This window comes from Ammospiza caudacuta, chromosome 20 (assembly GCF_027887145.1).
Source record: "Ammospiza caudacuta isolate bAmmCau1 chromosome 20, bAmmCau1.pri, whole genome shotgun sequence".
In the NCBI taxonomy this organism is placed as follows: domain Eukaryota; kingdom Metazoa; phylum Chordata; class Aves; order Passeriformes; family Passerellidae; genus Ammospiza; species Ammospiza caudacuta.
The window spans coordinates 5,223,345-5,239,328 of record NC_080612.1 but is presented as its reverse complement, the minus strand read 5'-3'; the positions used below and the strand labels follow the sequence as shown (position 1 = coordinate 5,239,328).

The 15,984-nt window shown below is 43.4% G+C and overlaps 1 protein-coding gene across 1 annotated transcript in view; it reads left to right on the top strand.

Moving 5' to 3' along the window:
* LOC131566480 (protein spinster homolog 3-like) overlaps nucleotides 1-11,016 on the top strand; it is a 30,590-nt gene extending 19,574 nt beyond the window's left edge. Inside the window, exons 9-11 of the mRNA XM_058817796.1 lie at nucleotides 1,553-1,618; nucleotides 6,301-6,399; nucleotides 9,317-11,016. Coding sequence (XP_058673779.1) covers nucleotides 1,553-1,618; nucleotides 6,301-6,399; nucleotides 9,317-9,484 — 333 coding nt within the window. The 3' untranslated portion in view covers nucleotides 9,485-11,016. The remainder of the gene's footprint in view (nucleotides 1-1,552; nucleotides 1,619-6,300; nucleotides 6,400-9,316) is intronic.
* Nucleotides 11,017-15,984: the final 4,968 nt, after the last annotated feature.

The following is a 15,984-nucleotide window of genomic DNA, read 5'->3' as shown; positions in this document are numbered from 1 at the left end:
ACATTGTCTTTTTCTGCTTCTCAGAGTCCCACAAGCTCCACTCATAATTTTTTGTCATTAAATGTAGAGAACAGCAGTTTGATTTGCCAGCCTGTGTTAGATGAGTGAATCAATATATTTGGTTGGAAGTACCAAAACATACCTTTTACTGGAATCATAGAATCACAGAATAGTAGAATCAGGTTTGGGATTGGAAAGAACCTTAAAGCTCATCTAGTTCCACTCCCCTGTCATGGGCAGTGACACTTTCCATTAGACCAGGTTGCTCCAAGCCCTGTCTAACCTGGCCTTGAACATTTGCAGGGATGGGGCAGCCACAGCTGCTCTGGGCGCCTGTGCCAGGGCCTCAGCACCCTCAGAGGGAAGAATTTCTTCCTTATATCTAATAATTTAATACATTAATCATAATATCTATATCTAAAGCATTGTGAAGGAGAAGGTGTCTGGATAATGGTTTGTAATAAGTATATCAGTGTTTCAAGGAACTTTTTTCCCCAAGCTGGCTTGGGAAGAAAACAAATGAACAGAACAGAGAAGAACCACAGGATGTATGGATATCCTAGGTCTATTATCTATATTTATTACCTACAGGATATCTATAGGTATCCTGGGTATTCTAGGTCTAATTCTCCTTAGGAGAATGAAAGCAACCCCTACAAAAATACCCGAGTTTGTCACTGTGCCTTTCCCATGCTGTGTTTTTATCAACCAGGGACAACATCCTGACCAAGACCTTACCAAACACAGTGCTGGCACCTGTTGTAACAATGTGCCATCAGTCTGATTAGTAGATAAGAACATTGTGCCCCATGCCATGTGACTGTGTGACCTGTATTTCTGAAGAGATTCTGTTTTCCAGCACTGCTTCACCTCAATGGTGTAACTTTAATCCTTTTCCTTCTTTAAGTCTCTCTCAGTCTGGGCAGGCTGCTCCAATCTGTGTCCAGGGCTGGCTGAAAGGGTTAATATTTTCTGAGGCCCTCAGCTATAAGAACTGTTCAGTGCCCTACCCCTTTTCCTCATGGCTGGGTCTCCATCTGTGATGGATTAGGGATTTCCCACAGGACACCAAGGTTTGGAGACTGCCTGTTCCTTGGAGTCCATCCCATTTTGGAGGTTCTCTCTCTGGAGGAGGCCTTTAGAGTACTTGTACTGACCCAGAGGTGTTCACTTGGCTTCATTTCCATCCCTGTGCACTTTGTAAACCTGTGCTGAGTCTTCCTCTTCCATAGATCTTGCTTTTCTCTTCTTGGGTTCAATAGTTCATAGCAGTTAATTTGGGAGGTTGGTATATGTTTCCTATTTTGGCTCTTCTGCTGAGGATTTGTGACTCAAACACCTTCTTTGATTCTTTTCCCCACCTTTAAGATGAAGTTAGTGTTTGTAAGCATAGACAGAGGTGTTTAATTTAGAAGTAATGGGAATGTAGGACAACTCTTGCATAGATAAGCAGAGTCAGTGAGCCTGCCTCATCTTCACAATATAGATGGGCAATGCAGAGTATAGCAGAGTATAGCATAGTATAGTCACTGCTTTTTTTTCTGTTTTGCAGATTTTTATTGCATTTGGAGAACTGTTTTTGTCTGTAAACTGGGCTGTTGTGACAGACATACTGCTGGTAAGTGCTCATGAAACTATTTCCTTATTTCAAGGTTTTGACAATGTAATATTGTTCCTAAGCCTGCATCATCTTGGTGGCATTCTGGGGACAGCTAAAAACTCCTACAGAGAATCCCCTTGTTGGAATCCTGCTTGGAATCACTGCCACAATGTACTGCTGGGCAAGGATGCCAGTGGCAATAAGGGGGTGGTGGTGCAGTAGTCCAAGTTATTATAATCCCAGGAAGATGTCCTGATTTGGATGGAAGTCATGCACATGGTATTCTCTAGTGCTGTGTGTACCCATTGTATTTTGGGCTTCTGTACAGCTCTGTGTTGTCAGATATCTACTAGAAAATGGCCTGCACCAGAAACAAGGTGATTTTGTGCCTGTAATCAGGTTTTCTATTTGTTTTCCAGAGATTTGAAAGGATGATCCAAATGAGGCAAAGTTGATAGTCCATGAACTATTAGCAAGTTCCCTTAGTTCAGAATACAGGGCAGATGAATTCCAGCTCTTGCAAGTCCAGTTCAGAAGTGTGCTACACTGCCAGAGCATCAGGCCAGCAGTGATGCTTAAGGGACTCCTGGGAATTCCAGGACTGACACCACAAGCCAGGGAATAGCAGTGCATGGTTTCATTTGGATTCTGTTATCAGTAATTTCTTCAGAAAGGAGTGATGTGAATAGCACACATCTTGTAGCACAGTTTGTCTAGGCTGTGATGAGCAGCTTCTTTTTATCATTTCAAAGGTTTTTAGAGCTAGCAATTTTACTTGAGTTTTTACTGTAAATAAAAATTTGGCAACCTTTCATTTAGGTTGTAGCTCCACAGTCACTAATAGATGTCTGTGTAAACCCTGGGGCAGATACTGTGATTGCTGCACTACACAGATCATTATAGTCTTATCAAGTAGTTTATATGACTTTTTTTTAATAACCCATAATATGAACAATTTGAATATGGTTTATCAGTGCAATAAGCAAAAAAATGCTCATATCTGATAGACTGCAGAAAGCTGATTTAAATACCAAAGTAAGTTATTTATATGATTGACAGTTCTTTTGTTGCTACTTGTGGGCATAAAACAAAATATTAAAATTAACATTACCCTTTTCTCTGAGGCATAGATCACCCAAGGGACCCAAACTCTACTTTGGGATCTCTGTGCTGAGAAACTGTGGATGTGATGGTAACCCTAATATTTCAAGCAGGCTCCCTGTGAGACAGGGACTGTTCAGACAAGTGTGGTACAGGCACAATGCTGCTGCAGGTGGCACTGAAGGTGGGGAAATTGTGTAAAGCCATCAGGACAAGTGAGAGAAGGCACAAAGTTAAGGGACAGCAGAACAGAGATCTTTGTTTATTCCCAAGCAAATGTGAGTGTTCCCCATTTTATGTAATAGTGTTTCATTCTAAGGGAGCTGAAATCTATTTGCAGGTTGTTGCTGCAAACTTCATGGTCATAATAAAAGTTTTATTTAAGAACCACAGTGAGTGCATTCATGTGTAGCACAACATGCAGTGGTGCACAATAGCAGTTCACAAGAAGGACAGGACAAACCCTTGCAGCCTGTGGCTCCAGTGGAGCACAGGTCAGTGGCCCTTGCTATCACAGGAGCTGGAAATTGCTGGCACTGTGTCTGAGTTGCTCAGATATACAAATTGCTTGGTATCTCTACTGGCTAACTGAACCCTAGAAGTGGACAAGCAGAGCAGAGATGAAAGTACCCCTATTACAGTGTAAAAGGATCAGAAAGCACATTGCCAAATGCTGAGCACTCTGCAGTCACCAAAGGGACCAGCTGTGAAGCACTACAGAGTTCTCCTTGCACTGCCTGACCTTGCCTTGCTGTGAGTCTGTTTATCTCTGTATTTCCTAGCTGAAGAACCTCTCTTTACATTCTGATTGAGATGAAGGAATGGAACTACTTACATTTCATGGGTCTTCAGCAAAGTCCTGCTGACACTGACTGTGCATTATGTTCTCTTTCACGGTGCTGCTCTCTACATGTCAGTTTTCTGCACTCTGGAATTTTAATAAAATAGTAAATAATGCAGCCAGCATTAGTCAATTGGCTGCTTGCTTAAAATCTCAGCCAGCAGCCAGGAGGGTTTTGATTCTTATTTAACTCTCACAGAATGGTCAGAAAGAATTATCCTATGAGATAATTGCAGCAGTGAACAGGTGCAGAACAACTATCACTGGTCCAGACTTATCTTTTACTTATCTTCTGTTTCAGTTTATTTTGAAATAATTGAGTTTTTTTGCACCAGAAGCAAATATAAATACCATTGCCATTCTTTTTACATGAGTTGAGGCACCAACTTTTTTAAGTTTCTCAATTTACTTTTCTTTGAACTCCTACATCTGTATTTTAATTCTGTCCTCTGTCACTGTTAAAGAGGAAGGTGACATCACTGAGTTAGGAAATGGTGATACATAGTGAGGAGAGAGAGGCAGATAGTTGCTATCAGCTCTTTATTTCAATTCCTTCCTGAATCCAAACAGAGCTTTTGTTCACTTCCATCACTCCAATCTCAGCTTTCTGAGGGAATGCTGCATCACATTGCAGCCTGCAGGAAATCTGTGGGGAGCATCATTGCCATATCCTGGATCCATGTAAATCTAGAAATGAAGGAAGTTGTCTCCCAGGTGACCAACATCCCTCACTTCCATTTATTTTAGAATATTGTGGGGTTAGTTAGCAGCAATATTGTATCAACTGGGAACAAGTGGGGAGCTGAAAAGTTTGGCATAGCAGAGCACTGGGGTGCTGTGTTACCCTGGGAACAGATATCAAGTTTATTACCACAAATGTGCTTTGGGTTGGATCTCTTGAATTCTAAATGCTACTAATTATTTTATCAGAAAATGATAGAATTGAGCTGAATTTGTAGATGTCTGCTCATTCAGTGGCAATCTCATTTGGGAGTTGGGTTTCATCCTGTTCCAACCCCATGGGCTCAGTGTATTACTGCTGTTATATTGACTGAAGGGTGCCATAGAAAACAGCAGTAATTTCTCTTTCTGCCTTGTTTCCTGTATGAACTGGTAGAATCTCTGATAATGTAGCTGGATTTGCTAATGCATGTTCTTAGTGTGCCATGAAAATGACTTTTCTTTCTTCCCATGGTACTATAACCACACAATGTAGCCAGGAATTCATTTTTCCTGTGACCTGTGGAGCTGAAGGCAAAGAAGATGCTGCCTGAATGATAAGGACTTCTCCCTTTGTGGCCTATTCATCAAGAGGCATTGCATGTAGCCACCTTTGTGCCTCCTATTCAGTGTAAACACAAAGATACCTGCTGAACCACTGCAATCCTCATGTGCAAGTGGAGAAGTGCTGTAGCTGCCTTGCTGCTTTGTTGAGAGGCTGTTCTTGGAGTGTTCCTTATGAAATGTTTGCCATCTGTGAGGTTGTGGAACTATTTTTTAGGGTTTTGGCAGCTAATAGTGTAGGAGATGTTGGAATTGGAGGGGTTTGGGAAGGCTACCAAGGTGTCCCTGTCTTTGGAAGTGCCCTGGGAGGTACACAAGTGTTCACCAGTCTGTGTGTTCCGTCTGCTTTTTCAGCTGACAGCTCTGAGGCAGAGTCTGCAGGAGGTCTCTGAAACCTCCAGAGGCAGCACAAGGGATCTGCAAACTGCTCCTGTTGGGGCACCTGCTTCTGTTCAGCATCTGGGCTGGATCTCCTCAGAGGAGAAGTGTGCAGGATGTCACCTCCACTCCTGCCATGGTGTGGGGTCCTGGGCAGTCATTGTGACCAGGCAGGACCCCACAGCTTCCTCAGAGTCCCTGTGGAACTCTGTTTTGTTTCTTCTTTTCCTGGTGGATCCCACAGGGCCTTGAGCTCTTGAGTATAGTTTCTGTTGTGCAGAAGAACCTGAGTGATAGCAGAGTTTGCATGAGCCCTGAAACTATAGGAAATACCCCATCCTTCTCTTGTGTTTTTCTTGTTACAGTTTTGTTCCATCTCTTGTAGTTGCAGATATGGGATATTAAATAAAGGTAGTAAGGAAGTGGTGCAAGGCACTGGAGAGACAAAGTACATTTAGCTTTTCTCACGCTTGCAATGCCCATGATATATTGAGTGCATAACAATATTTGATTTGCATCTCTCAAACACAGCCTGTCATTATCCATAAAAGAAATTTGAGTCTAGGACAGATGACATGAAAACCTCAGAGAGCCAATAGCTGACAGGCTCCAGTCTAGTACAGTCTGTCACAGCCAGGTCTGCTCCCCAAGCTCAGAGTTTCCTATTGTAGTTTTTTGTCTCTGCACAAGAGAGCCTGTTCACAAAGTGTGCATGCTCATCATCCAGGTAGGTTCTGAGAGAGAAAAAAGAAGTGGGTAGACTGCAGAGCCTCAGTGTAGGCCATGGTGTGCTTTGGCCTCAGTGAGGAGGAGCTGTTGGATTGTTCCTCCATCCCATGGGTGGCCAGGATTTCAGAACAGCCAATCTCACACAGCTCTGCTCCTACACTGCCTGGGGACTGGATGCAGTGTCATGGCAACATGACATCACAGTGCTTTTCTGTGAAATTTGTCTTACAAAGTTGTAAGCAGTGTTTGAATCTGAAATACATCAGTGTTGCTCTGTCCATGTCTCTGGGATATTCTGGAAGCAGCTGGGCACTGCTGAAGTTCCCTGTGTTGATGTTCCCTCTCTGTGGGCTGTGCTTTGTTTCAGTACGTGGTGGCACCGAGGCGACAATCCACAGCCATTGCCCTGCAGATTTTGGTCAGCCATTTGCTGGGAGATGCAGGCAGCCCATACCTCATTGGAGCTGTAAGTGAATTCTCTCTTTACTGAATTTTCCTTAGGGTAAAACTTTTAGAAATTGATAGACACTCACAGAATCACAGGCACTACCCAGTCCAAAACCAAAAATTACTCAATTTGCTGTCCCTGAGTCTAAGACACAGAGACATTGTTTTAAGTGCATGAAACACTTGGTCCTGTGACACTGCTTGTAGGTGAGAATAGTTCTATGCAGTGTGTAGAAATTTACAGACTCATATATTTTTGGAGGCATGCATTTTTGCAGATTTTGGTCAGCCATTTGCTGGGAGATGCAGGCAGCCCATATCTCATCAAGGCTGTAAGTGAATTCTCTCCTTACTGAATTTTCCTTAGGGTAAAACTTCTAGAAACTAATAGACAGATACTCACAGAATCATGGGCACTACCTGGTCCAACACCAGAAATTACTCAAATTACTGGCCCTGAGTCTAAGACACAGAGACATTTTCCTAAATGTTTTTTACCTGCATGAAGCACTTGGTCCTGTGACACTGCTTGCAGGTGTGAATAGTTCTATGCAGTGTGTAGGAATTTACAGACTCATATATTTTTTGAGGCATACATTTTTGCAGAGACAGTGTCATAGGATTTAAGCACTTTCTGCTAAGTTTGAGAGTTTCATGGAAATTAATTCAATGTGTTAAAACCCAAGACTTAGTTCAAATCTTGAAGTTTGAAATCTTGCAATAAGTCTTGAAAATCAGAACAAAAATGGTGCAATGGTTGTCTTTAAATACTACTTGACCTTTAAAGCTGTGGTCTCAAATCACCTTAACCCTGAATTCCCACATTCCTTGAGACCTGATTTCTCTGCCCTTCCTACGTTTACTTGATCTTAGGTGCTTCTGTGCGAATCAGCCTCATTCTGCTTTCTCTGTGCAGTTCATTAATTTTAGTTCCAGTGGACTCTGTCAGTATCATTTCCTTCCTCCATTTATTTTAAGACACAGTAGCTAACAAAGGACCCATTTTGAATTTTCTGCTTTACTTGACATGGGAGATTGAGTCTTTGTCAGTGATTTAAAGTTTAGTTTTTATGAAAGTTTATTTAAAGAGTTTACCCCCTGTTAACAGTGTCAGGGTGAGACAGGGCCAGCAATGCCCAAGTGAGCTGTGCCTGCACAGCTGCTGCTGGCCCAGCCACACAGGGGGTTCCCCTTGTCCTCAGCTGGGTGAAACCCAGAGTCTCAACTGTGTCATCTGTCTGGAAGAGAAGAGAGCCTCTCTCCCTGAGGGATTACCCCTGCTGACTTCCTTTTTTTGGCAAATGAAGAAATCACTTTGCTTCTTGGTGTTAGGGAACTCCTGCTCTCACACATATCTGACTGTACATGTGTGAGAACACAACAACCAACATCCCTGTGGAAAATGCTGAGATGGGATGCAAAAATGGGAGGTACCCCAACAGCTGAAATGTGTCTTGTTCATTCTCCCTTTGACCAATGTATTGATTTAGGCTTTCTACCTGAAAGATGAAATTGTTTGTGCCTCTTGCCCTCTGTCCTTTGCCCTCTTTGGGCAGAACTGAGGCTTTGTGCTGATCCTGCCTGTCACTGTGTGCAGGACCAGCAGAAGTCACCTTAAAGAGCAGCTCTTGAAAGAGTGAAGACCCTAAAAAACCCTAAAACCTAAAAAAAGCTTATCCAGATGAGATTAGTCTCAGAACAGAGGCATTAAGCCCAGGAATAAAACTGCTCTGTGTCCAAGTGGGTTCCTGTGTATGGAGCACCCATTCTGTCCTCTGGAATGTTCTGTGAGCCCTTACACCAACACTTCCCATGACTGCTGAAGGTTAAACACCAATCTTCTACTTTCATGTCCTGATAGTGTTTCCTAACCTGCTTCAGCCAAACTTTTAGCTTAAAAATCTGTCTGAAGAATCAGGGAATTTTCTTTTTCAAAGCCTGTTTTTCTTCCCTCTGCACCCCAGAGATTTTTTCACTAAACATTTTAAAATTAAATGTATTAGGTTTGTATCATGGCCATTATGCTTGCTGTAATCCCTAGGTACCCATTTAGAGTTGATCTTCCTCTTATCTTCCTAAACTGTCATAAATAATCATAGAAACCCAGCAAAGGTTGAAGAGTCTTGTATTTATGCATTTCAAGTCACACAGTATATTCTAACCTTCAAGAACAAATGTGGGAATAAAAATGACTGCTTTCACCATTTATCTTTTTGTTTATGCTGAGAAGAGATTTCAGGTTCCTGGGTTAAGTATTGAATCTAACTGAGTTTCTGGAAATCAGATTTTCCTTCTGTCTACAAAAATAAAATTAATGTTTATCATTTATAGCCTTTACACCCTCATTCTCCCACCAGTGCAAAAAGCACCTGCCTGGTATTTTCTTCCTCCCACTTACTCACAGTGTCATTCCATAACTCCTCAAATGCCTTTTGGCTCAAAAGCAGACCCCACTCTTGTCTTAGGTTAATTTCAATCTTTTCCCTGTCTTATGAGTGTTCTTGTGCCTGTATTGCTGCTTGACTCTCTGTTTCTATACATTGAGTTTCAACAAGGGAGGCAGAAGTTACTGAACAGGATCAAGAAATGCCAAAGGTCACTGCCCAAGGCCCAGCCTGTGCTGGCAGTCTGGAGGTGGGCTAGGAAATGGTAAAATGTTTCCTGCTCTTGTGACTGGAGGCACTGAAGGTGTAAAACAACATGAGATTTCTTGACCCTTTGGAATCACAGAATCACAGAATAAGATGGATAAGGATAAGCTGGAGAGCAGTGCAGTACAGCTGTGCTGGGTACTGGTTTGGCAAACTTTGGGAGCAAACTCTCATCCCTGCCTGCCTCTTTTATTCTTTTCAAGGCTCACAGTGTGAAGAGTCAATTTAAAGCAGGAGAGGATGGAGGTGTTATTCCAGATTAATGCAGCCTTGTTCCCTCCCCAGATCTCCAATGCCATCCAGGCCAGGAACGTGCCCTCGCTGCAGTGGAGTTTCAGGAGCATGCAGTACAGCTTTGTCACCTGTGCCTTTGTGGGGGTCTTTGGAGGAGGATTTTTCCTCCTGACATCTTTCTACGTCGAGGAAGATCGGAAAGAAGCACAGAGGCTCTGAGGTGTCTGTGTTTGTAACTTTGAAACCTGGATGTGGTCACCTGTGTGACACCAGCCATGGGATTGTCTCTGTAACATCAAACCATGTTAATGTCTGCCTTATAGTAATGCCACATCAGTCTCTATAAAAAAGATAAGGACAAAATCTCAGTGAAGTCTCAGATTAAACAAACCTTTCACACTGAGCAAAACAGACCACAGAGCTCACAAGCAAAATGCTGTTAGTGCAAAATGCTGCAGTACATGGAAACAACATCCTTTACTGTAGTGCACCCCTGCAGACTTCATGGAACATCAGGTTCTTTTTCTACTCTGATTTTTCTCAGCCCTGTAGAACCAGTCCTGTCTCTCTGTAGCACTTCTCCCTCTTTCCTAAAAGAAGTCATGTTCAAAGTAAAAAGATTTACAAAAAACATTTTGAACTGGACAGAGGCCTGTCCTCAAGCACCTGGATTCTTACAGCCCCCTTCTGCTCAGACTTGGTTTTCCAGGTACCAGCAATGAACTGTCCCTCAAAGGAAGATGAACTCTGGGAGAGAGTTTGCACAGAAGAAAAGAATGTCCTCCCTTTTTTCTTTCCCTTTTTGCTTAATGAGATACAGCTGGGGAAAAGGCCAAATCACAATTTCTCCATATGGCACCAAATCCTGCACACTGAATTTTTGGATGCTTTTGACTGCAAGTCAAAATTGCTCATGCATTGGCATATGGCAACTCCTCCCCCATCCATAACCAGGCCCTTGTCCTCTGTGGGCTGGGGAGCTCCAGAGGGTGTTTTACAGAGCTGTCACCAGCAGGACTGCTGACCTCAACAAGGCAGAGGCTCTTGAGGGACAACATCTCCTGGAGGTTAGGGAGGCCTGTGAGCTCTCAGCAGGATGAGACTTGCCTGTAGAATTTGGAACATGTAGGTACTAAAAAGAGTGGTTTAAGTTGTCTAAAATGACCAAGAGAAGCAGAAACAATCAAAGTCGTGTCAGATTCAAGACTGGAGGGTTGTGATTATTTTATATGTAACATCTTAATGGTGTGCCTCTTCCTAATACTTGGAGGCTCCTCACTGTATCCTCAGGCCTTGGGTAAGTATCTCCTCTCATGAGTGAGCAGTAGGACCTGTAAAACCACTTAACTACAACTGTCCATTTGAACTCTTATCTCCAAAGTGAAGGGGATTTTGGATGTGCTATCTGTTGTCACAATATCATGCCAGGTACCAAACAGGACATGACCACTGTGGCCAATTTCCATTGTTTGTCCTGGCTTAGCTCCCAGTAGCACCTTAAAGCCCAACCAAGATATTGGCAAGTGAATTGTAAAGTGGTGTAAATTTTGCATGATTCTCCCAGTAAATCATAAGCACAATATTCCTGTAATAACTACGACTGTCTAATGTCACTGTAAATAGCATAATTCAGCTACTGCAGGTTTGTGTTTTTCCCTCTGTCTACCTAATATTTTAAAAAAATCTGTTCTGAAATCTGACTTAAACCTAGGTAGTGAAATGTGACCATTGTGGGAAATAATAGAGAAACTTTGTGGTACTCAGTGAGAGTGTAATAATTGTCTTTAAAATAAAAGTTTGTATTCTGAAAGATTGAGCAACTTTTTCTGGTTGTAAAACTAGCCATGGCCATTATAGCACTGACCTTTTGAAAATCCCTGTGCTGCCAGGGACCCCATATCCAAGAAGGGATTTTGCTCTTGGATATGAATGCTTGCAAAGGTCCCAAGTGCTTCAGCCATGGCAGGATTTCAGCAGCTCCATGTGCTTCTCTATTGGTACATTCAGGATTTGCCCTGCAAACATTTGAGCAATTTATCACTTTTGTTATGTCAGCATTAAATTCCTCTTTAAGAAATTCATCAGGAGCTGCACCTGGCCCACTGTGCAGGCACGTATTTGACATATGAGCAAGAGATGCCAAATGCTGTTCTGTAAATGGTACAAGCAAACTCCTCCCTCCTCCTACTCCAGTCTCCTCTGTGAAAGTCAGTGCCTAGAAATGAGCAGGATCACACTGACTAGTCATCCCATCTTGTCAAATGCTTCTCTCTTTTCATTTCAATTTATGGGCAAAGGATGTGTATTTTTGTTATTTTTTTCTGCATTTAGCAGGACTAACAAGTGGATAATCTGAGCTGTGCCTGGGCCTCCCTGGAGCTGCCCTGTCTCACTGAGAGCTGCTGGCAGAAGCCAAGGAGAGATGCAGCTCCTGCATGGAACAGCCCAGGGAGCTGCTTCCATCAGCTGCTTGGTCCTGTCCTTAAAGATGGAACTCCCTCACTAGGATTTGTATGAGTAGCATTTCTTAACATTTTCTGCATATCTTGATTTTGCTTCCTAGTGGGTGTCACCAAATTCTGCATGGAGGGGTTCCCTTAGTGCTGGAGGGGGCTGTGCTGCACTGGAGCTATTTCAGACATTCCAGTCTTGTCATGCCACCAACAACCTGTGTTGGGGAAAGTCACAGAGTCCTGGCCATGGTCAGTGGAGGAACTGAGATTTTCAGGCCTCAACTGAAATACCAGTTGTTTTCTATAGTTCTAATTAAGTACAAATAGAGAAAAATGGAGGGCTTTAAATAAAGTTACTAAATCAGCTGCTCTGTCTGCATTGGAAAGAGCTGCTGCTGGTTGCTGAGATTGTTTTGCAGCATTCCTGCTGCAGGGAATCTGTCCCTTGGAGCAACTGAATGATAATCAAACAAGTTGTTAAAATGTATATTTTCTGTAATTGTTTGTATATTAGCCTCCTACTATTAAGATTTGTTCTTGGCTCTTTCCACTCAAGATAGTGAGTAAGAGGAATTTTGAAACAGCTCCAAAAGGTGGGATTTTATAAGTCCATTCAGGTAATCCTTTGATCTTTTCCTCATCTTCTCTCATTCCCAAAGCAGGGACAGGTGACCTTTATTGCTGTTTGTGTGGATATTTTTTAAACAAGTTTTAGAGCTCTGCTTTGCATAAAAATTGCCCTCAGAGCTGTGATTATTTCTAGGTTCTGCCAAATGCCTGCAAAGACATCCAGTGGACAGGAAATGTCTAAGTCACAATACCAGGCTGTGTAACCACTTCTCCAGAGGGTTCACTTCTTCCATTAGTGACGTGGTGTGACATTGCTGCCAGCAGGAATTGAACTGCCAAAGATGTTTCATGTGAGTTTTTCTCTCCTTCCCACACCAGTAGCCTGTGCTCTGCCCTGGGAAGGGATTTCACAGCACCTCAGGAACACCCTGTGCCACAGCTGAAGGTGCAGCTTGGCCTCCCAGGCAGCAGCTTTGGAGATCCTGTCTGGGTTGTTCCTAAGAACATCTTGTGGTTTATTTCTCTTTGCCCTCATTGCTTCTGCAGCTGAAATGTCTTCTGCAAGCTGTTTTCTAGAACAACTGTGAACTTTATAATGTTGCTGATATAGCCCTGGGTGTCAAAAGTGGGAAAAAAAGGCTCGGGATGGTTCTGATGGTGCTGAGCCTGGGTCAGCTATGACTACTCAGAGTTGTACCAGCCCTGATGGCTGATTTTTTACTAACTCATTGCTAACTTCCACTGAAAAATTCAGCACCAGCACAGGTGCCCTGGGTCAGTATTCTAGTAATGAAAATTGGTGTTTCCCCCCATACTCTATTTCAGAATAGATGGCTGAATTCTGTCTTGTTCCTCTCCCCTTGCAGCCCTGCAGTGCCCAGTGACTGGAGCTCACCTGTGCCTTCACCCTTAGGTACATGTGTCCTCTTGGCTCAGAAGCTGTAGAATTGCTGTATGGGAAGCAAGCTAAAGGAGACAGACTCTCTCCATCTGAGAATAGCATCACAGGAGTGCAGAAAGGCCCAATCAGCCATATTTATGCTGTAGCTGATTTTAGTTTTTCTTAGCAGTAGATCCATCACCTCTGCTCTTTCTTTCTCTTCCCCACAATACAATGCACATGCAGCGTCTGTTGAAATAAATTCTGAAATAACTCAAGAAAGCTAAAAATCCTCCATTATCCCCAAACTTTCATGGAAAAAGTTTCTTTGAGAGATCCTTCTGCTGGTTTGCAAACATTGTTCATTCTTCAGACCTCCTTTGAGCACTGGGTTCTCCCATTCTGCCTGTGAGGGTGCCTGGGACCTCATCCCTTGGAACAGGCAAAAACCCACAAAAGAACAGTGTCTGTGGGGCCCTGCCAAGGCAGGCTGGCTGTCAAGTAGCTGGAACTGGCTTTATTCCATTACAAGAGAGCCACTGGATTCATCTCAGTGCTATAATTACCCTCTTTGTAATCCAATAAAGCCTTGGAAAGGTTCTTAGAAAGCTTTTGGCTTACAAGGGAAACAAAGGTTAATATGAGGAGGCTCTTGATCCTGATGCTGTGTAGCTGATCAAAATTGTGTGAGTCTCACTTTGTGTAATTTCACGTTTCCTAACAGATTTTTTATTAATATGTAAATTGCCTACATACCCTGCAAGAGTCAAATGGCTGTAATTGCAGAGATTAATGTGCATGCTGTCAAATCCCATGGCAGGAAGGTGCTTTGTAAAAGCCCTGTTGGAAGTGCCCAGGTTTGGAATGTGTTTGTGTCCCAGCAGGCCTGACCCTGCCCAAGGAGCTGGAGCAGGCTTGGGAAACAAATTCCCTAAAACCAGGAGTGCAATGAGCAAACCCAACCTGCCCAGGACGCAGCTCACACTGTGGCACAAAGGTCTGACTTAAGCTGCTCATACACTCTGGTGAGTCTTTTCCTACACTTAATATTTCTCTGTATTACTGTGGAAAATTCTTTTCAATTGAATTCAGAGGTAAATTTATGCATTCATGTATGCAGGTATAATTTGCTTTTCAGTATCAAATGTGTTGGGCAGTAGGCTTGAAACTGTAAAAGGAGGGAGGGAATAATTTTTGAAAGTGCTGACTTCAAGGTACCTGTTAAATTCTACCAGCATGTACCCTAGGAAGGGGCCTGACTTTTTTCTTTTTTCATTCCTGTTTTCCCAAGAGCCCTGCATCCCTCAGTTCCTAATGAAGGTGGGTTAAGTCACTGTGTGATCAACACTGAAGAAGATCAGGCCATTTGCTTAAAGATTTAATTATTGGTTGAGGAGTGACTGAGGACTGACTAATCTCAGTCACATGCATTTGAAATCTTGGTTGTAGGCATTTTCTTTAGGAAAAGAAAGGAAAATATTCTGCTTGTGTTGCAACAGGAAAATATCTGTTTCTTCTTGAGGCAAACCTGCCTTAAACTCAAGCTGAGCTTCCTACTCCTTCCCCCATTTTATTTCCTGATGTGACAAACATCTGCCCTCCAGTGATGCTGAGGGGGTGCAAGAAAAAAATCTAAATGCATCATCATCCTCCTCCTCCTTGTCCTTCTCATCCTCCCTGGCCTTTATTTCTTGTGGCCCTGGAAAGGCAGTGTTAAACTCATTTGTTCAGAGGGGCTGTGACAGCTGAGCTACAGCCAGGAGCTGTGCATGTCACACATGCACCTGCTGAAGGGATGGAGGTGCCAGAGGGACTCAGGACAGTCTGAGCTGTTTTGCTGCCAGCCAGGCTTTGCTCCACCCTGTTCTCCCCTGAGCCCAGAGGTGAGGAGGGATAATGTAATTCTGTACCTTCAGGCTTCTTCCCAGTGGGAGCTGCCTCACTCTTGTGGTGTCAGCTGGGGACAGGACAGGGTGTTGGGCAGGAGCAGCCAGGGCCATCAGCCTGCTGCAAGGATGGGCTCTGCTGCTGCTCTCCCTTCTCTCTCGGAGCCCTGGCTGTGGGAATGTGTCACTGAGAGCCTCAGGGGCTGCAGGCACCTGTCCCTGCACAGGGGCACCAGGAGCACTCCCAGGGCTGTGAGCCAGGGCAGAGGGGGCTGGCAGGTGTGCCCAGCACAGCCAGGTGGGAGCAGGGAGCAGCTGCAAGTGCAGGAAGGGGTGAGCAGCAATAGGAACAAATGAGCAGCAATAGGAACAAATGAGCAGCAATAGGAACAAATGAGCAGCAATAGGAACAATGAGCAGCAATAGGAACAAATGAGCAGCAATAGGAACAATGAGCAGCAATAGGAACAAATGAGCAGCAATAGGAACAACTGGGAGCGATGTCCTTGTTTGTGCACTGACATCCAGCATCCAATTCAGCAACAATCTTATTATCTTCAAAGAAATGTTCAAATAAATTTGCTCCTTTAAGGGATTTGTTTTAATTCTTTATTAAAATAGGAGTTATATGTGCATCCCCCCCTCAGCCCACTGTTTTAATAGGATTACCTTTAGCATCAACCCCATGGACTCATTAGTTTTTCATCCCAGACCTTCTTTGTGCAGCTGTCTCAGCAGGTCCAATCAGGTGCATTTCATTGCTCAGCAGTAGAGAGGAAATGAATTTTTCTGGTGAGGGGAAAGCACAGTGAATAGCTGGATTCCCCTCCCCAAATACCATCTGCAATCAGTTTTGTGTTGCAAATGAAGTTAATGTTTTCCTGGGTCAGAGGTGCCTGATTATTCATAGCACTTTCATTTCCAGCAGCA